Raw genomic sequence first — 22,217 nt, forward strand, 5'->3', positions numbered from 1 at the left:
ATTCTATGCATGCCTTTTTTGAGCTTATGTAAGACCCAACAAGGAATATTTTCCCCATAAATGTGTAAAATAGGGAATTCATGTATAGATTTTTCTCCCATTCAAGGCATGCCCAAACCATTCTCCTCTTGAAATCTTAGCATGGTGTGGATCTTCATGTATAAATAGAAGCTTTTACAGATCACCATTTACACGTGTGCGATCAACATGTGTAAATATGAATACACTTCTAAAATAACCCCCATAACCTTATTTGGAAAACTAAAGTCCTCCCACAAATAACATTTAAACATCACTAGGAGGACCATAGTAGGCAAGTAAGGAAAGTTCATAGTCATAAGATGGTTCGTCTTCACAGAAGTTTCAGGGCTATCTATTTTCTTAAGAATTGCATCAGCTTTATTTTAATCCCGCATCATAGATATTTGTCCCTCCAGGAGCTCCAATTCTGTAGTTAACTCCTTCAGTGTCAGCTTAAGGACATGAAAGGTTTATCAAATGAATCAAATTGATCTGTAATAAATAACTCCAACCAAACCATCATCATCAAAATTTTTCTTACAGTTACATTACCTAGTATGGGCAAATTCAAAGCTGTAGCCCCACTCCAAGTCAGTTGTCTGCGCATGTGGCTCTCTAAAGTTCTCTCTCTGGTGTCTATTACAAAAATAACCTGGTTTTTGCACTGCTCATAGCTTCACACAGTTCAATATGTTGGACTCCCTCACACTCACCCAGCAGAAGGCTTCACCAATGAGCCACCATGCTTGGGGAATAAGCGGTTGCTAATTCAGAAGGCCCTGACCAGACACAGCTCCTGCAAATTTTGTACGTACCCCCATGCAAATGGGCATGGATGCCATCTCAGCTACTCTGACATTTCTCTGGGAAGTGGTTGGGTATGTGAAGGAGTAACCTAATGGTTAGTGCAACAGCTAGAAAACCAGGTGAACTAGGTTCAATTGTCACTACAGCTCCTTGTGACTCTGGACAAATTGCTTAACCCTCTATTGCCACAGGTACAAAATAAGTACCAGAATATAATATGTAAACAACTTTGATTGTAACAGCAGAAGGGCAGTATATCAAATCATATCCCCCTCCAGAGCATTGTGATGTTACAAAACCCACAAGTCTTTGCTGTCCTGTTGACATTAAGGTCTAGGTAAGAAGAGAGACACAACTAGTATCCCTCACACCTCCCCTAAGGAAGCCATAGCATCCACCATTAACCAGGTCACAAATTCATCCATTTTTCCTGAGGCTGGTAGAGGAAGAGTTTCTTACCTCTTTTTCTTCTTTCCTCCCACAGCAAAACAATAGCCTTGGTTTAGGAAGTATCTTGAGTATGGCTCAGCCACTCCATTTCATCACCAGTAAAATTCACCAAAATATGGCTGCTCAGCTCTAATGCCATCCCCCAACTTCCCTGTAACTAAACCAGCAGGCTGCCTCTCCAAAACCTCTTCCATAGCCACTAACCTTACCAACAAAATCATGCTACCATCATGCAGGAGTGACTTAGTGGTTACAGCACTGGTCTTGCAATCCAGAGGTGGCCAGTTCAAATCCTACTGCTGCTCCTTGTGATCTTGGGCAAGTCATTTAACCCTCCATTGCCTCAGGTACAAACTTAGATTGTGAGCCCTCCTGGGACAGAGAAATATCCAGAGTACCTGAATGTAACTCACCTTGAGCTACTACTGAAAAAGGTGTGAGCAAAATCAACCCTCCATAGCCTCAGGTACAAACTTAGATTGTGAGCCCTCCTGGGACAGAGAAATATCCAGAGTACCTGAATGTAACTCACCTTGAGCTACTACTGAAAAAGGTGTGAGCAAAATCTAAATAAATAAACATGTTTATTGGGAAGAGGGACAGAAATTTGCTGTAGTAAACTAGATAATAAAAACAGACCCTGTTTTCTGCATTCTTTGTGCACCGTAGCACAAAATAAAAACACACTAGAATTTTTATTGTGACTAGTGCTCATATAGCTTTCTAGCTTTGATTTTTCTCTGGTAAATTATTCTCAGTGTAAGATATTTTCAAGAGCTGAACATAGATCTTCTTTAACAGTTCATGAAGGTCTCCTCATTTCTTCACATGCATCCGTTTCTAGAGGACATAGAGCTGCCAGAAGAGTGGATATGCAGTCATACACTATGTACACATTTGTTCCTCTGTGTAGATCACTGAAGGATGAGGATGATCCTTTTTATTTCTATCTGCAGTATTACAACCATGATCAAGTGTCTCATTCTTTGTGGTTTGTAGGTGGGACTGATAATGTATTTTGTACGCACCCCATGTGAATGGGGCATGGACGCCATCTCAGCTACTTTGACATTTCTCTGGGAAGTGGTTGGCTATGTAGAGGGCCTGTTCTTCAAGGATCTCAAGCAGACTATGAAGAAAGAGCAGTGTGAAGTGAAGCTGCTGGTTACAGCTTCCATGCCAGGTGAGTGCGCCTGGCTACATTATTGGTAATATCTGGTTTGCCTTGACTTGGCTGCATCCTCTTTTGGGGCCCTTTTACTAAGTCACATAGGCACCTACGCACTCCTACATGTGCCAATTCAGAGCTACCACATGACCAGAACAGTAATTTCATTTTTTACATGAGCCCACCATGCACCCCAGAAAAGTTCCAGCTTGCGGCGCTAACCGGGAGGTGATTGGCATTGTACGCGTGCTGACGATTACCACACAGTTAACGCGTGAGGTCTTACCACTATGTCAATGGGTGGCCATAAGGTCTTAAGCCCAAAATGGACGTGCAGCAATTTTCATTTTGCCGCACGTCCATTTTCAGCCAAAAAACAAAAAAGGCCTTTTTTGCAGGTACGCTGAAAAATGGACCTGCGCATGTCCAATACATACTTCTACCCCAGCGCAGGCCTCTTTTTGGCGCACCTTAGTAAAAGGACCCTTTAGATCCTATCTTTACATGTTTCATTCTGCAATGTGTTGTTTTCATAAGAACTGAATAAGAGAAAATCTTGAAAGAAAAATGGGAGGCTAGGATAGTATGAGCACACGTGAGCTGGGAAGAAGAAATACTGCACAGGAGATTGGAAGACAGTCAGATGAGAGCTGAAAAGTGATATTTATTTTCCTTCTTTGATATAGAAATTTGCATATGATTATGACAAGGTTTTGTAAGTGAATTTCTATTTAAAAGTATTTTGTGGAGTGGATGGAAAGAGAATAATGCATCTGCTTTTATTTAGGCACAAAAACCCTGGTAGTACATGGGCAAAATGAATGCGATATACCAACCCAGTTACCTGTGCATGAAGATACACAATTTGAAGCTCTTCTAAAGGTGGGTATATGTCTTTTTAAATTCTTTCAGTCCAGAAATTACTATTAAAGAGATTGTTTCCTTTGAAGGAGAGCTATGCCCCACACAGCATTTTTATTACTATTTTTAAGTAAAATGAATTAGTTGCAGGTCCCCAACATAATCACCATAGTAGGCTATAGTCTTTTTGTAAACATCTAGACTCAGTTGTACCTTGCACTCCCCTCCCCGATAAAATAAAATGCACTCAGTAATCATCAAAAAACACACCATCTTTAAATAAATAAAAGGCCACAGCTTATTTATGATTGCAATTTAACTTGGTATAAAGTTAATAAAACTAACTAGTCAACAGATGCATACAGTACAAACTTGCATTATCTAGGGGACAATTCTTTAATTGGGCACCACAATTTAGGTGTCTAGATGCAGCGCAGTGAGCTCTAATTCTATAATGGCCAAGATTCCATTATAAGACTAGCAAAGTTGGCATCAACATGCCTATATTTAGGTACATCTGCTTATGCCATGTCAATAGTTCAGAATACGCTCTGCTTCATCACATTAACCTAAATTTTCTAAAGGTCAGTAGAGTCAGGGAATCATAGTAGGATCTATCAGATCAGCGTACATGCCCCTATTTTGGCTAGATCATTCAATGAGTCAAGCATATTTTTTCCAGGGGTAGTATCGCAATCCTCATCAATCCTGAGATTTTACTCTTTTTAATTATACTTCTTAGTGCTTTTTCATTAGCATTTTATTTTCAGTTTTTCAAATTTATATATATATATATATATATATATATATATATATATATATATATATATATATATATATATGCTATACCCATATAGCGATTTCAAAGTAATACTTAGCTTTTGCTAAGTTCTCAATATTGGAGACAAGATGTCACCGACATAGATCCATGTTTCGTGTTTCAACGCTGTTTCAAATATGCTTGGCTCATTGAATGTTCTAGCCAAAATAGGGGCATGTACATTAGTGGCATAGCTACGTGGGGCCTAGGCCCCCATAGATTTGGCCCTGGACCCCCCTGCTGATGACCCGCCCAACTCCCCCCTCCCGCCGTCGCCTACCTTTGCTGGCGAGGGACCCCAACCCCCGCCAGCCGAGGTCCTCTTCTTCTCGCAGGACATCAGAAACAGAAGGAAACCTTTTGCGAGAAGAAGAGGGCCTCGGCTGGTGGGGTTTGGGGTCCCCTGCCAGCAAAGGTAGGCGACGGCGGGTTGGCGGCAGGAGGGGGGTCGAGAGGGTCGGCGGTGGGAGGGGGTCGAGAGGGTCAGCGGCAGGGGGGGCATAGTCAGCAATGGTGGGCAGGGGTAAAATGTGCCCCCTCACCTCGGGCTCTGGACCCCCCCTCCCACCGAAGTCTGGCTACGCCCCTGATGTACGTTGATCTGATAGATCCTACTATGATTCCCTGACTCTACTGACCTTTAGGAAATTTAGGTTAATGTGATGAAGCAGAGCGTATTCTGAACTGTCTGACTGTGAGCTCCCTTCAAATTGTAATGATATTTGGTGCCTATTGACTATGCCATGTCAATGGCAGGCATAAATGCGAATGCCTAAGGGCCCCTTTTACAAAGCAGCGGTACCCGTACTGCCGCTCTGCTGTGTGTCATTTCGGCATTCCCTCCAGGCTACTGCTGGAGTAGTGCCTGGCACCAGCGTGCACAATTTCAGGTGCTTAAAATATATATTTCTTTTTTAGCGCCAGGGGTTTACCCAGTAGTAATTGGACAGCCCCGAGTGCTGTCCCATTACCGCCGGGTTAGTGCAGGAGCCCCTACCACCTCCTATATAGGTGGCAGTAAGGGCTCCCCTGGGAAATGGCTGCATGACAGCTGCAGTAGAAGGGAGCATTGGCACGCGGCAAATCCACACGCCAATGCTACCGCAGAGTCCCTTTTACCATAGCTTTGGAAAAGGGGCCCTAAATGAGGCCCTTTAATATGTAACTTACAGTATTCTGTGAGTTACATGTCTAAATGTTAGTCCTGCCCATGCTCCTCCCCATGGACACCCCCTTTGCATTTGCACACTAACTCATACTACTTATCACAGGTCCCACTTTATGCACTGAGGCCTAGTTATTAATAACTGGGGTTAACAGTAAAATAACCCTTCTTCATGGTAGCTCACATTGATACCTTTCCCCCTAAGCAAGTTGCATGGGTAATAATGGTAAGGAGTGGGGTCAACTGGGTAATCATGGCAAGATGCCAAAATCTGAGGTCAGAAATACTTCAAGGTTTTTCTCATTTTGTGTACATGGAATACAACCTTATTGCTTCTGGCATTCTCTTTAAAGTAATCTCGTATAATCACTTACTAGCCTTTAAAGTATTGACATATATGCAGGGCTTTTTTTGAGGGGGTACTTGGGGGTACTGAGTACCAGCACCTTTTCAATTGTCTGCTAAAACTGACCCACGGTCACCAAGTTTTAATGAAAGAGCTCAGGCTCTACACATCAATTCTGCAGTGTCATAGATTCTGTGACTGGTTGCAGGGGGCCTGGCTATTGTGGGGTGGGTCCCTCAGTGATCACCTCACCCTTGAAGGGTGGCCTGTCATTTGAGTACCGGCACCTTTTTTGCTAGTAAAAACACACTGCATATAGGGGCGATATTTAGACAGTGAGAGGTAGCTGGGCTGCCTCCCGCGGTCGGTGCTGAGCCTGAATATTCAATGCCTGGCCATTTCCGGTGACCGGCATTGAATATCTGAGTAGTTTTTTGACTGGTTTAAATTTAACTGGCCAAGCTGATATTCAGCACTGGCCGGATAAGTTTAAACCTGTCAAAGATATTCCAGCTATTTTGGTAGCCTAATTTGTCTGCCAAACTTAGCCGGTGATGCACTGAATATCATTGGATAGACTGTTATATTGTGCAATATTACCGCTATCTGCTAAGCACTAACCAGCAATATTCAGCAGGAGATAAACGGCTATCTCTTGCTGAATATTGCTGTTTAGCCATTTAAGTACCATTTAACCAGTCAGGAGCCGTTCTTGGCCAGTTAAATGCTTTTAAATGTCAAGTGGATAGATATTTGCGAGTAATTTCATTTTTACCCCAAGACATAGCTATTAAAATACTTTTCTCCCATGGTAAGCCAGAAGTGTCAATTATTCTGTATTTTGTATGTCTGTCTGGTGTATAATCACAGAAATGGGACAATTGTTTGCTACACAGAGTATTTTTCTTTCATAGGAATGTTTGGAATTCTTTAACATAGCAGAATCTCAATCAGCCCATTACTTTTTGATGGATAAACGTTGGAACTTGATTCATTATAGCAAGGTAAGACCAAATCCTGGTTCCACGATTGCCTTCCAGTGAATGCCTGATTTTGGTGGTAATATTATAAAAGGTTTTTCCATTGATGAAGGACCTTTTACTCATACATGCAAAAAAAGGGTTTTTCTACAATTATCCCAGGGGTTACACACATAAAAGTACTTTTATGCAACTCACATTTAGGCATGTCCTGGACTGAGTTTGGGCATAGCATGGAAAGAGTCATGATTTATGCATGCATTTTACCTGCTAACATTTAAACTTCTCTCAAGTAATCTTCAATGTCTGCAACTTCAAACAAATGGCGTAGCCACAGGGGGCCTTGGGGGCATAGCCCTGCCCAGTTTGGATTCAGGCCCCCAAAGTCTGCTGGTTTGGCTGGTCGGGGTCCCTAAGCCCTGCCAACAGAAGCTTTCTTGTGGTAATATTTGCCACCACACTGCTTACTCTGCTTCTTTCTCCCTCGTGCACATGCTTGGTTTTAATGAAATTGAGCATGCACAAGGTTCACACATGCCTAATTTCACTAAAACTGAGCATGCATACCAGGGTGGGAAAGCAGGACAAGTATCACCACAGGAAGACTTCTGCTGGTAGAGAGCGGCAGAGAGGTAGGGTAAAATGCCCCCCCCCCCCCCCCCACACACACACACACACACACACTTTGGGCTCAAGCCTTCCCCCCCAACTCAAGGTCTGGCTACACTCTGCTTCAAACTAGTCATGATTTCTGCTGTTTTACCTTCGTATTTTATATTGACACGAAGGCAGATGTGTACCTTTATAAAATAGTTTCTAAACAAAAGAGGGAGTAACCTACATGGAGTGGCAGTTACAGATCTGACTACCATTTTGGGCAGACTGGTTTTTATCTGCCATTAGTCAATTTGTTATTGTGATGTTCTATATTCTATTTGGTCTCTTCTCTTTGGAATTCAGTGCCACTAAAATAAAGTAAATCTTATGTTACGCTTAAAGTTGGTTTAATGTGTCGGGCAGCTGAGACTTTTCCTCATATGTTCCCCTCTTGTTTTACTTTAGTTTTAGTTTTCCTTTTTATTCTGGAACTTCTAATTCCATTTTTCTCCCTTGTTTTTTTTCTTTAAATATTTGTTAATATTATTGTAGACTGCTGAACAAATGATTTTACAACACCTGCAATTCAGGAAAATATAATATTTGACTGTTATTATTAATTTAGAGGGGAACCCAAAACAATGGGACATTAAGCACATCACCATTTTTGTGTTTAATTCTGGTTGCCGTATCTCAAAGATATAGCGGAATTAGAAAAGGTTCAAAGAAGAGCAACCAAAATGATAGAGTGGATGGAACTGCTCCCATTTGAGGAAAGGCTAAAGAGGTTAGAGCTCTTCAGCTTGGATAAGAGATGGTTGAGGGTTAATATGATTAAGGTCTATAAAATCCTGAGTGGTGTGGAGTGGGTGAAAGTGAATCGGTTTTTCACTCATTCAAAAAGTACAGAGACCAGGGGACACTCAATGAAATTGCATGAAAATGCTTTTAAAACAAATAGGAGGAAACATTTTTTCACTCAAAGAATTGTTAAGCTCTGGAACTCGTTGCTGGAGGATGTGGTAATAGCAGTTAGCATTTCTGGGTTTAAAAAAAGGATGGACAAGTTCCTGGAGGAAAAGTCCATATTCTGTTATTGAGATAGACATGGGGGAAGCCAACACTTGCCCTGGGATTGATAGCATGCAATGGTGCTACTAATTGGGTTTCTACCAGGTACTTGTGACCTGGATTGGCCACTGTTTGGCAAACAGAATACTGAGCTAGATGGACCATTGGTCTGATCCAGTATGGTTATTCTTATGTTCCTATGTTTTCTAATGTGAATAGAGTTGCTTTAAAAATGAAAACTAAGTTGCAGTATATTCTATGTAATTTAATACATTTAAGTTTTCTGCTGCTTCCTTTCAGACTTATGTCCGTGATATTTACCCTTTCCGGAGATCAGTATCTCCACAACTGAATCTGGTGCACATGCCTCCTGAAAAGGGTCAGGAACTTATTCAGAAACAGGTATAGTTTTTTTTTTCCAAAGTACTTACCATTGCTAACATTCTATATAAGTGATGCTTGGTTGCACTGTAACTAATGTTTTAGATAGTGGACAATAAACCGTAATTTCTAGGTGCATTACTAAGGAGCATAATTACATAAAAATGAAGACATAATCAGACAGTGCAAATATCATTCTATTCACTAATCTAGACACTAATTAGTGCCTGCATTATAATGTCAAAAATGTATTACTCATTCCGAGCTACACGTTAGGCACCAAATGCACACAGTTAAAAGCAACGTGTGAGGGGACACTGAGGAATTTAGGATGCTACACAGCAAGCAAGTAGAAGAACAGGCAGAGAGACAGAAGGAAAGGAGAATGAGGATATTAGGAGAGGAGAGAAATTAGGCAAAGAGCAGAGAAGACAGCTGCACCTTTACAATTTCAGGCCAGGACAATCTGCTGCTGAAAACAGTGCCCCACCTCCTTTCAAACACCATTCCTGTCTTCATGCTTTGACACCAAGATAGAAGAAAGAGTCAAGGATTGGTTCTTTGATGGAAGGAAGGGAAGTCAGTAATGGGTAGGATGGGTAAAGGGCATAGACGACAGGTTGTGTGCATTCTGTATTACAGTGGCCTACCTTGTAGCAGGTGGCAGAATCCTAATCACCTGAGAAAAATGGAAAGACAGTGAAGTGAAAGAAAAGGGTAGAAATGCTTCTCCCTTGCAACTCTCCAGGTTTCACATCCTTTGTTCTTATCCACCCTCAATCACCTCTGAGGGAATGGATAAAGTGTAAATAAAGGTCTCTTCAAAAATGCCCAAAACCTTTCAGTAAAAATAAATGATTTTAATGAAAACAAGCAGCAAAAAAAGCACAAAAGGGCCTCAAGAACTGGAACAATGATACAATCTTTCATAAAAGAGAACCCGGCATGGGCCATGTTTCGGCGCTCCAACGCGCCTGCCTCAGGGGTCTAACCGCAAACAGTCTTCACAAGTTTTTTAACTGACTGTACCAGAGTCCTTCTTCTGAGAAGACCGAACGAATCTGGTACAGTCGTTTAAAAAACTTGTGAAGACTGTTTGCAGTTAGACCCCTGAGGCAGGCACGTTGGAGCGCCGAAACACAGCCCATGTCGGGTTCTCTTTTATTAAAGACTAGTAAAAAAGCCCCGTTTCTGATGCAAATGAAACGGGGGCTAGCAATGTTTTCTTCTGTGTGCATGTGGGAGTGTGTGTGTCCCTGCCCTCTGGCCTCTCTCCCCTCCCCCCTCTGAGTCCTTCACTGTTACAGAGCCAGCGATTTGATTTCGTGCTCTGCTGTTTTCCTTCACTGACTGTGTTACAGAGAGGGCGGGGCAGACACTCATAGGGAAACCGGATATCTCACCCCTTCACACTTCCGACTGGAGGCTTCATAGAACGTTGGTGTTGCTTTTTATATAGAGAGATTGTATCATTGTTCCAGTTCTTGAGGCCCTTTTGTGCTTTTTTTTGCTGCTTGACTTTGTGTACTTTTGAACCCTCTCTTTAATGAAAACAAAACACTTGTTTGGACAAACCATATGGCAACACTATTTCAAATGTTATATACAGTACAAAGGAGAACATTAAAACAGATAGAGTATGTATAATGCAACATGAAATGATTATCATTCTTTTAGTGCAATAGACAACAGTCCCCTAAGGAAAGAGGTCTTTAATGGAACCTGCAGTTACTGACAGTGAGAAGGTATAAAAGGCATAGTCCTTTAGCAGTTAAGCATCCTGGGGCACCCACATGATTCATACGATCTTCAACTATGGAATATGGTATTTCAGCAGGGTATGGACATGACTCTGCCCCACCTAGACTGAATATTGAGCTAAGAGTCACCTATGTCTGGTTTGTGACCCTCTGATATACAGGATCCTGCAGAGTGCCAGTAAAGTCCAGAGAAGTAAATTTGGAGTACAGAAATCCAAAAGAGTTTTATGGGATGGAGAGGGGGAAGGCTGATGGACACAGAACAGAAGTCAAACGTTAAGATTATAGTGTCTGGCAATCTCAAAGTAGTGAAACAGTTTGATAAAGTGGTGGCCAAAATTAGAAGGATGTTGGGCTGCTTGGAGAGAGTACAACTTAAACTTGAACAAAAGAAGGCAATAATGCCCCTGAACAGGTCATTGGTGAGGCCTATATCTCGGTAAGGATATAAAGAGACATGAAACATTTGTGAAAAAAGCAACCACAACAATGTGGGATCTATACTAGAAGACATATGAGATGATATTTGAGGACCTAAATATATATAACCTAGAGTAAAGGAAGGATAGGGAGATATAATGCAGATATAAATACTTGAGAGGCATTAATACACTAGAAACAAACCCTTTTCAAAAGAAAGAAAGCTATGAGACATTATTTGAAGCTGCAAAGAGGTAGATTAAGAAATATTTCTTCACAGAAAGAATAGTGGATATCTAGATGCCTTTCCCAGAGGAGGTGATGGAGACAAAAACAGTGATGTAATTCAAAAGATGGCAAAAACACTGAGGTTTCTTTAATGACAAGAGGAGGAACACCAGGCATTGGGTGCCTACACTCAGAATAGAAATGAAATAACTTTTTGCAATGCAAATATGACATGGGGGGTGGGGGTGTTACCTGCAAAGACCAGCAGTTGCAAACCAAAACAAAAACCTAACCACCTTACTGGACACATTAAATGGGCTATTTTGGTCTTTATTTATCATCATCTGCTATGTGAATTTGGTTGAAATGCTAGACAAGGATTTTGTTGGCAGGAAGCTGTCAAAACACTGTCATTGATTAAGGCATGGGTTAGAGATGGCTGTCGTCAGTCTCTCGTGGGCCTTTGGTTCTAAGCTTTGTAACATTGTTCATTGACTTTAACAGCACCTGTATCTGATAGCCTTTTCACACTATACTGTGCAGGAATTGTTGTCTGAATGGCAGCAAGTGGAAATGGTGTGACTCGGTGGACATCTATAGTCTATAAAGGATGAATAACAGTTTTCTTTCCCGTAGCACTCAGGGTTCTTACCTTCCAAGAAGACTCTTTAGGAGAAAGTCCAGCAAGCAAAAATCGTAGGCAGATTTTTAAGGTCATAGCTTCAAATTTTGTAATCTATTTGACTGTAATTTTTGTAGGTATTCACTCGTAAACTAGAAGAAGTTGGCCGGGTGCTCTTCCTCATATCTTTGACTCAGAAGATCCCCGTTGCCCATAAACAATCCCATGTGTCCATGCTTCAGGAGGACCTGTTACGTCTGCCTTCTTTCCCTCGAAGTGCCATTGATGCAGAATTTTCACTATTCAGTGATCCTCAAGGTATTGAAACAGTTTGTGATATTATGGATGTGTAAGATGTTATGGAATTTAAAGGGATGCTATCACAAGTTATTTCCCCAGTGGTTTCTAAGGACACTGGGGTCACAATTCAAGGGGTCCCACAGCTCTTAGAAAACACCCACAAATCCAAAACACAAACCATCGGGATTCTTAGTCAGTCCAGGACAACAGAGCTAATAAACTAACTGGTTTATTATCAGAAAAAGAATGAAACAGTGAACAGTGGAAACATAAATAGATGAAATTAGCAAGCAATAACAAATAACCAAACAAGGGTCAACATTAAACTATCTAGACACTGTATTACTACCTGAGTAGCACCTAGGGAGATCAGGAAAATTAACTGCTCTCAGTATTTGAACAGAGTCTCAGTGTAGAGACCTTTACCCTCTACACTCCTTTGCTGAGACTGGGGGAAATCCAGTACCTTCTGGCTGGACTTTGAACTCTAGGGCCAATCAGAGCCCAGAGCATTAACTTTGAAAGTATCTGGCCAATGGCACTGCAGGTTACTTTCCCTCAGGGCTTCCCTTTCTTCCTGTGAAAGATAAGCTGAAAGGAAAACAACTGCAGCCCTAAAGCATAGAACAGGCACCACCTTCTGGCCAATTAAGGAAAATACATGTCATAAAATAAAAAATAATACAGGTCACAGGCATAAGTCCCCTGTTTCGCCGCACACTTCAGCTGGTTTTAAAAAAATGCTGTCAACTATGAATGAATATTGATCTGTGGGATTTTCTTTTATATGAGCTGTTAATGTACTGCAATCCAAGTTCTTCTAGAGGTCAATATTCAAAGGGGTATAACCGTGCAGGAGAGGCTCTGATTGGCCATTCCCTAACCGGCTAGGTTAGGAGTGGCCCAGGAGTAGAGTTTGGGAAAAGCTGCTATTTAGCCAGTCAACAGCTATATTCAGTCCGCTAACTGGCTAAGTAAGCAGATAAAATTAGGACAGCAAAAACAATGTCCTAACTTTATCCAATTTAACCAGGCTCCAATTAATTCCATGTTGTCACACCAATCCAAATATTCAATATCATAGGCCGGATATGCCCTGGAATTGAATATCGAGGGTTAATTCAGCCCGCAGCTGTGAGCAGCTTACAAGCTACTTACTACCACAAGCTGAATATTGGGCCCATGAATTTTTTTTTCCTTTTCATTATCTGGTAATATATGGCGGAAATTATAGTGCAAAGTACTGTATCACTGATTTCAATATAATTGTGTGTGTGTTCTTGCTGAAATGTGCTATTACCTCTGGATTTAGATGGTGTTTAAAAAAAAAAAAACATTTGTTGAAATAATGCAAATAAAAATGTGTTATGCAATTAATTTTATTTGTTGTGGCTTTTTGGAGGTCACTAGATCTTTCTGCTCATGTTTTCATACGTTTACTGCTCTGTTATATTACTAGTCAGTTACAGTTAGAGCATATTCAAGCCATGGTACCATCTTTCAGGTCTTAACATAATGTGCCTGTGCTATTTTTTTAGCGGGGAAAGAGCTGTTCGGCCTTGATACACTCCATAAAAGCCTGTGGATTAAACTGCTGGAAGAAATGTTCCTGGGGATGCCCAGCGAATTCCCTTGGGGGGATGAAATCATGCTGTTTTTAAATGTCTTTAACGGCGCTCTGATCCTGCACCCAGAGGACAGCGCACTTCTGAGGCAGTATGCTGCTACTGTAATCAACACAGCGGTGCACTTCAACCATCTCTTCTCTCTCAGTGGATATCAATGGATTCTCCCTACCATGCTACAGGTGATACTCTTCCCTAGTCCTAACACAGGCATTCGCATTTCTCCCCACAACACTCATACAAAATATTTGGATCACAAAAAATACAGAAGACTTGCATGTGGTGATAATAGGCTGCAGCTTTAATAAACTGAGCCTTGACATTGAAAAACTATACCATTCTCCTAAATACACATATCAATAGGAGGAGTAATCCAGGGGCAGCCGAGAGTAATCTGCCACATCAGGCAGGTATGAGATGCTGCCCTGCCCCTGTCTGTTCACAGTCTAGCATCTCCCCCCCTTTCCTCCTCAACCTTCTTCCCCTTTCTTTTCCAAAAGATGGCAGTGGCAGCGATTCCCATAGGCTATATCTAAAGGGTCAGTTTTATGCCTTTTTACAATAAAGACTCTTACTATTTTGATTTCCTTTTTGATTTCCTCTTTCAGTCTGCCTCGCTCTTCTGTTTTTTTGCTCACGTATACGTGAGGGACCTTTCCTCCTTGGTATCATACATGCACCACCTTCCTTCCCCTCTTTGATCACCAATTAGCTTCTTCACTTTATCACTCCCAAATTAACAATCCATATCTCCAGAACATAGACATACACATTTACACCAGCTCTTTGGCTGGCCTAAGTGCTTGTACAGAAGTGCATACACATATCCAGTTATACTAGTATTTTCCAAGGACAAGCAGACCAAATTAATCTGATGTGTGGGTGACATCATCCACAGAGCCCGGTGTGGGAACGCTGCCCACCATACTTTCCCTTTAAGATCTTAAGGCAGCGCTCCCACTGCAAATGCACGGGTGCCTTCTCGCCTGAGTCACGAGTGTGTAACAGAAGTTTTTCTTCATCCATGGTAAAGAGAGATCGCATTCTTTCAGTGTTCTCTTCAGTGCATTGGTTGATAACTCTTTAGGTGCCCTCCCTTGTGGGTTTTCCCCTTTTTTCTTCAATTATACCTTTTTGTAAGGTTATTACTCCTCATAATTTTCTTAGAACCTCTTTTAGGCCTTTTTTTAAGGTGCTAAAATTGAAACCAGCAGGGATTCATTTTCAGCCTAAGACTTTACCACCACCCATTGACCTAGTGGTAAGGTCTCACGTGCTACCTGCGTGGTAAACATGCAGCACACCAACTGCTGTTTACTGCCAAGTAAATGGCTCGCGGTAGAAAATAGAAAATTATTTTCTATCTCAGGATTCGTTGCGTGCCAAATTCAGAATTACTGCCTGGCTCACCTGCTAGCCAGGCAGTAGTGCCAATTTGGCACATGCTGTAAGCACATAGAACCTTATGCAGCTTAGTAGAAGGGCCCCTAAGTTCAACTCCTAGGGGAGGTGGGAGGATTTGTGAGAATAATTGGCCTGTTGTCCTTGGAGAATACCAGCTACAGGTAAGTAGCTTCACTTTCTCTGAGGACAAGCAGGCCAAATTAATTTCACATGTGAGAATTCCTAGCTACCAGGCTCACTGAAAACAACAATATGAGGTCTATAGGGAGGGACTTGCAACAGTGAGGCCAAAAAGGTCAATTAACCTGAAACTATATACACACTGTTTGTGGAGGTGCAGCCTGGAACAGAATAAAATGGGCCTAGGAGGAGTGAGTTGAATTCTAGGCCTCAAACAAATTCTGAAGGACTGTCTGACCATACAGTCGGGGATGCCAAAACTGAGAAATTTAGGTCGGCCTTAGAGATGGTCGTCCTTAGAGATGGTCGTCCCCAATTTTCAGCGATAATGGAAACCGAGGACGCCCATCTCAGAAACGACCAAATCCAAGCCATTTGGTCATGGGAGGAGCCAGCATTCGTAGTGCACTGGTCCCCCTCACATGCCAGGACACCAACCGGGCACCCTAGGGGGCACTGCAGTGGACTTCAGAAATTGCTCCCAGTTGCAAAGCTCCCTTACCTTGTGTGCTGAGCCCCCCAACCCCTCCCCAAAACCCACTCCTCACAACTGTACACCACTACCATAGTTCTTAGGGGTGAAGGGGGGCACCTACATGTGGGTACAATGGGTTTCTGGTGGGTTTTGAAGGGCTCACATTTACCACCACAAATGTAACAGGTGGGGGGGGCCTGGGTCTGCCTGCCTGAAGTACACTGCACCCACTAAAACTACTCCAGGGACCTGCATACTGCTGCGATGGACCTGAGTATGTTATTTGAGGCTGGCATAGAGGCTGGAAAAAATATTTTTTTAATTTTTTTTGAGGGTGGGAGGGGGTTAGTGACCACTGGGGGAGTAAGGGGAGGTCATCGCCGATTCCATCCAGTGGTCATCTGGTCATTTAGGGCACATTTTTGTGGCTTGGTCGTAAGAAAAAAAGAACCAGGTAAAGTCGTTTAAGTTTTCATCAGGACGCCCTTCTTTTTTCCATTATTGGTTGAGGACGCCCATGTGTTAGGCAAATCCCAGTCCTGCCTTTGCTACGCCTCCGACATGCCCCCATGAACTTTGATCATCCCCGCGACAGAAAGCAGTTGAGGACGCCCAAAATCGGCTTTTGATTATGCCGATTTGGGCGACCCTGTGAGGATGCCAATCTTGTGATTTGTGTCGAAAGATGGGCGTCCTTCTCTTTCGAAAATAAGCCTGTTAGTCTCAGAATTATCTTTGCAGTTCTGGACTATTTGGAAATGAAAACAAAATAGATGTCATTTTTACCTTATCAGGTCTATGCTGACTATGAAAGCAATCCACAGCTACGGCAAGCCATCGAGTTTGCCTGTCGCCAGTTCTACATCCTGCATCGAAAGCCATTTGTTCTGCAACTCTTTGCCAGTGTGGCTCCTCTCCTAGAGTTTCCAGTAAGTACATTACTTTGTTTGCTGCGTTAGTCTACTGGAGTACATGAAAATAAAGGTCAACAGCAAAACAAAAAAAAAAATTGATAATAAGTTGGTTCTGTTTCATTGAACCAGCTTCATAATATTTGACAACTTTTTGGGAGTTACATCATTTTATTTTGACCTGAGAAAATAAGTGTAAGTTTAATAAAAGTTAAACAAGAAGTGTATACTTAGCCCAATAAAAGTATATTCCCCTATTTTTTTGATGCATTATAAGTTCAAGGAGACATGTGCTATGGCCACATTGTAATATAACTCACCTGGCAATATAAAGCATATGCCCTCCAGCTATATAAACTTCCACACTCAAATTTCCAACTAGCACATAAATTTCCACAAGCAAGTTATAGAATAAGGTTATTTATATGCATAACTTAATTCAATAATTGGCTGTTAATTAGAGTTAACAGCCAATTATTGACTATAATTGGACTTAATTGGTGTTAATTGGCACCAATTAGCATAACTTCCCTTTGTCGCTATTCCATAAGTTGCCCACTCAAATTCCAGAGCACATAACTTCAAAGAGGGCACAGACCTGGGAGGGGTATGGGTGGGCCAGGGGAATGTCAGGCACCTACGCACGCGGGTTATAGAATATTTACATTTATGTGCCTAACTGTCTACAGTTTGACACAGTGGCATCGCTAATGGGGCCACGGGGGCCTCGGCCATCCTAAATTGTCTCTGGGGCTCCTGGTTTGGCTGGTGGGGTTCCCCAACCCCTGACAGCTGAAGCGTTTGTCCAGCACTGGTCTCCGACTCTCCGCCACATTGCCTGCCCTGCTCTTCCCCTGACATCATGTACATGCTTGTTTTAGTGAAACTGAGCATGCGTGACACTTCATGCATGCTCAATTTCATTAAAACAAGTGTGTACATGATGTGACTGAGGGGAAGAGCAGAGCAGGCAATGTGGCGAGACTAACGCTGGACAAATGCTTCAGCTGGCGGGGGTTGGGGACACTTGCCAGCCAAGGTATGTGAGATGGAAGTGGCGGAGGCAGCAGCAGCGGAAGAGGGGAGTGGCGGGGAAGCATGCCAAAATGTCCCCCCGCCCCCCCCACACACACACACACTTTGGGCTCTGGACCCCCCTCCCACGTTGAGGTCTGGCTACACCACTGGTTTGGTGTGAATATTTACCCCAGCCATTGAGTTGGCATGATTGCTCACACCTAAACAGGCAGATGATCATAAGCCCAGTGCTGTTCCAAACAGCGCTCTAAAAATAGCACCAGAACAGCACGGGGTTATTCCGCCCCTATGATCAGAGCTAATAGCATGCAAATATAGGCATGCTATTAGCTCTGATCATAGGGGGAAAGTGCTTGAGGATTGTGCCTGAGCGTACGCTCAGCACAATCCTCTCGCACTAGTTTGATAGGTCCGGGCTGTCAAACGAGGAGATGGAGGTTTGTGGGACCCACAGACCTCCACCATCTGCCACCCCAAGTCTCCCCCAACACCCCCGACACAGCCCAGGGGTGCTGGAGATTCTAACCCCCCTACACCCAAAAAAGAAGCCCTGGTGGCTCAAGTGGGCTGCCACCCTGACCCCCATCTTCCCTGGTGGTCTAGCGAAGTCCTCCCCCCGTACCTCTCTGAAACACCCTTATATGGTGTAGAAGCCCAGGATGCACTGGGCAGGATGGGGCAGGGTGCCGCTATTTTGAAGGTGGTGCTGGATGAGGAAGGAGTTTGCTACTCCCTTCTCCATTGAAGAGGTATGGGGGTAGGGGGAGGGCTTCACTAGACCACCAGGGAAGATGGGAGTTGGGGTGGCTGCCCACTTGGGCCACCAGGGCTTCTTTTTTTGGGTGTTGAGGAGGTTAGGGGGATAATGATCCACTGGATCTCAAGCCCCCCGGGCCCTTAGTGCAGTGGACTTTGATCTTGGGGAACTGAGTTCGATTCCCACTGCAGCTCCCTGTGACTCTGGGCAAGTCACTTAACCCTCCATTGCCCCGGTACAAAATAAGTACCTGAATATATGTAAACCACTTTGAATGTAGTTGCAAAAACCTCAGAAAGGCGGTATATCAAATCCCATTTCCCTTTCCCTTATGTCAGGGGGCTGGAGGTCCGCCGGACATCCTGCCCCCCCTTCACTTTCCCAGGAGGGTGTGGGGACTTGGGTAGTCAGTCACCAGGGCCTTGATCGCTTTGGGGAGGGGGGAGGGCCTGCAAGCATGCAAATGCATGCTGGACAGGGCTCCCCATTCCTCTCCAATGCTCCACACCTCTAACACCAGCTCTGAGCTGGCATATGGTTTGCTGCGGGAGCAGCACCGTCCACTGAGCAATGGGGAAGAATAGGTAATGCCCTCTTTAGCATACATTTGTATGCTCATTGCGTTCAGAGCTGGCGAGCTCATTGTTATATGCGCTCACCGGCTCTGATAATTGGATGGGACCAAACTTGGACACTAGTACAGTGCTATTGGCCTCTAGCGTCCCCGTTGCTACTGATCATTGGGGCAAAAGTTAGGTGTATAAATGCAAATTTACACTAGTATTCTATAAAGGCAGTTTCACACACAACTGCAATTATAGAATTCTTGCTTAGCATACATCATCCCAGCGCCTTAATTTCAACAAACGTTTGAGAATTTACGCCATGGCTATTAAAACATCTATTAATAGAAAATTACAGTGCCTATTGTTCAAAACATGTATTCAATTTTATTTTTTAATATTTATAAACCAATTTTAAGAACATACATGTTGCCATACTGGGATAGACCGAAGGTCCGTCAAGCTCAGTATCCTGTTTCCAGCAATAACCAATCCAAGGCACACGTACCTGGCAAGACCCAAAAGAATAAAGTAGATTTTATGCTGCTTATTCCAGGCAGTGGATTTTCCGAAGTCCATCTTAATAATGGCTTATGGACTTTTCTTTTAGGAACTTGTCTAAACCCTGCCACTTTTACCACATTCTGTGGCATCAAATTCCAGAGTTTAATTACACATTAAAAGTGAGGAAGTATTTTCTCTGATTTGTGTTAAATTATTACTTATTAGCTTAAATGAATTACATCTACCCGATCCACTCTACTCAGTATTTTATAGACCTCTATCATATCTCCTCTCAGACCAGGTGCAGCCTGTTCAATTTGTCAGAACATGTATAAAATCTAAGCAGCAAGAACCTCAAACAATATGTAATAACAAAAAATAGATTCTAACATAAAAAGATAATAAAGTATGATACTAAACATGAAAATAGATAAAAGCATAGCATAAACGATAAAAGATTGCAACCATAGATGTTCCAATTGAGCAAGGAGAAATTGTTAGTTCCACCCCCACCCACACCAAGAATCAACTGGCACCATGTTTGCATAAAACTGTTTCAAACTGATGTTTGGAATTTTTTTGAATTTTATTTTTGTACATGAGCAAAGGGAAGTGTCAAGCATGCAAACAAAGACAGACCTCCCTAGTTTAAAAATAATTTTATCTGAGATATGGAATGAGAGAAAAAATCTTGGAAAACAGAGCGCATAGCTGTTCAGAGACTATTCTGAGAAGTTGATATATTCTGTTATTTCATATAGGATGCTACAAATAGCAGACCCAGCAAAGGGGTATCAGCTCAGTGCCTTTTTGACCTGCTGCAATCTTTGGAAGGAGATACACCTGATATTTTGGACATCTTAGAGCTGGTGAAAGCAGAAAGACCCCTGAAATCATTAGGTAATAAGGAGAGAAATATTTGTTTGGCATCCACCTCCTCTCCCTTATCAACCAAAAGCACATTTCTCTCTACATTTCTTTCCTGTCTCTCTGCTCATCTCTGCCAGCAGAAATAGAAACAGATCACTTTCAGTAAGGAAAGTCAAATGTTTTCATATTTTAGAAATGAAAACAACCATGAGGCTCGTTTACTAAAGCTTAGCGCGTGTGCTATCAGATATTAGTGCATGCTAGATGCTGCATGTCCTATTTTATACCTGACGGCCACATGGCATTTAGCATGCGGTAATGCCTGTTAGCACAAGCTAAGCTTTACGAAAAGGGCCCCTATTTAGCTCTCTTTGACGGGGTGTCAACTATGTTATGCATAGTTAATAAAAATACAGTTTAAAAGAAAGGAAACTTTATAAGTATTTCCTACTTTCAAACAAGAGAATTCTCTGTGTACATAATCATCTGTATACATTTTGGAGAGAATATTTTGTAGGCCATGCATCATGTCTTTCTTTCCAGAGATCACCAGACTGCAAATCATTTCTTCTTTCCATTTGTATTCACAGATTTCTGCTATGGAAATGAAGATCTGGCATTCTCTATAAGTGAAGGCATCAAACTGTGTGTGACAGTGGTGGCATATGCCCCAGAATCATTCAGAAGGTAACAACTGCTCTTATTTTCTATCTTAGTCCTGTTGAAGACAAGGAGGGGTAGTATGGGGGCTAGATGACCAAGGGGAGGAGAAAAGGTAACCAAGGAGTCCAAATACATCAATATCAATATCAATCTATTGTTTGTATACGGCTGTAGCCCCTAAAAGGGTTCAAGTCAATTTACATTAAGTCGGTAAGCAATTTCCTTAGAGTTACAACTGCATATCAGTATACGTTATTCATGGAATTATGAATATTTTACAAACGGTTTACAGTGAATCTGTAAGCAATTTGCTTAGAGATACAACAGCATATCAGTGTACATTATCCATGGAATTTTGACCATTTTACAAATGCCGTCTAGCATTAGCCATCAGGAAGGTTTTATTCAGTTTTACATAGGACATCAATCGTAATATAGGAAAGTTTTCAGTTTCTTTCTAAAAGTGAAATAGGAAGATTCAAGGCATATTGTAGAAGGTAAGGAATTCCAAAATGGAATAACTATAACATCCAATCCAAGGTTTATTGCCAAACATCAAAATTCATCTGGCATACAAAAGACCCAGCACAGATGAATTTTCATGAATCTGTTTATTGATTTTCCATCAAACACTTAACAGTCAGATATTCATATTGCAAATATAAAAATAGCATTCTACGTATGTCCATTTCTGTCCACCTAGAAAATGAAAAGGTTCCTTCTTGACTTTTGCAATGTACAGCATATGAAAAATTCCTTTAATTTTCAGCCTTAGACACCTCCTACAAAAAGTACAGTTAATCGAACATGATACAATAACTTCTTGAGAAACTGGCAATAAGGATTGCTCCTTGATGCTATTGATGATTTGTCTCCAACCCAACCAAGAACTATTTTTCTTCTCATAGTTTTGTCCACTGCATTTTTTCTTCTTCCATTATACATAGCTATATACTTTTAAAAGCATGCTTTATAAGAGGACATTTATGACTAAGTAGTAAAATTGGGGTAAGTATGATGGGTACCTGCCAGTCTTGATGTGTATGCTCTGGTATGAATGTTCTGCCCTTGGGTTGATTGCTGTCTATCCTATTTTATATTGGTGTTCTTTTATTCTGTTCTTTTTATTGTTTTATTGTGAACTGCTGTGATCATTTTTAATTGGAAGCAGTGGTATATCAAATCTGAAGTTATAAATTATAAACTATAGGTGATGCTTGTTATTATTGT

At 42.0% G+C, this 22,217-nt stretch overlaps 1 protein-coding gene across 1 annotated transcript in view; it reads left to right on the forward strand.

The window, feature by feature from the left end:
* The window catches only part of UNC80 (unc-80 homolog, NALCN channel complex subunit), a 417,216-nt gene that overhangs the window by 276,557 nt on the left and 118,442 nt on the right, over window positions 1-22,217 (forward strand). The window contains 9 exon segments of the mRNA XM_030209474.1: window positions 2,278-2,461; window positions 3,234-3,328; window positions 6,553-6,642; window positions 8,587-8,688; window positions 11,835-12,015; window positions 13,536-13,804; window positions 16,476-16,610; window positions 20,216-20,354; window positions 20,915-21,011. Of these exon segments, the coding sequence (XP_030065334.1) occupies window positions 2,278-2,461; window positions 3,234-3,328; window positions 6,553-6,642; window positions 8,587-8,688; window positions 11,835-12,015; window positions 13,536-13,804; window positions 16,476-16,610; window positions 20,216-20,354; window positions 20,915-21,011 (1,292 nt within the window).

The sequence above is a fragment of the Microcaecilia unicolor genome, chromosome 7 (assembly GCF_901765095.1).
Source record: "Microcaecilia unicolor chromosome 7, aMicUni1.1, whole genome shotgun sequence".
NCBI lineage: Eukaryota > Metazoa > Chordata > Amphibia > Gymnophiona > Siphonopidae > Microcaecilia > Microcaecilia unicolor.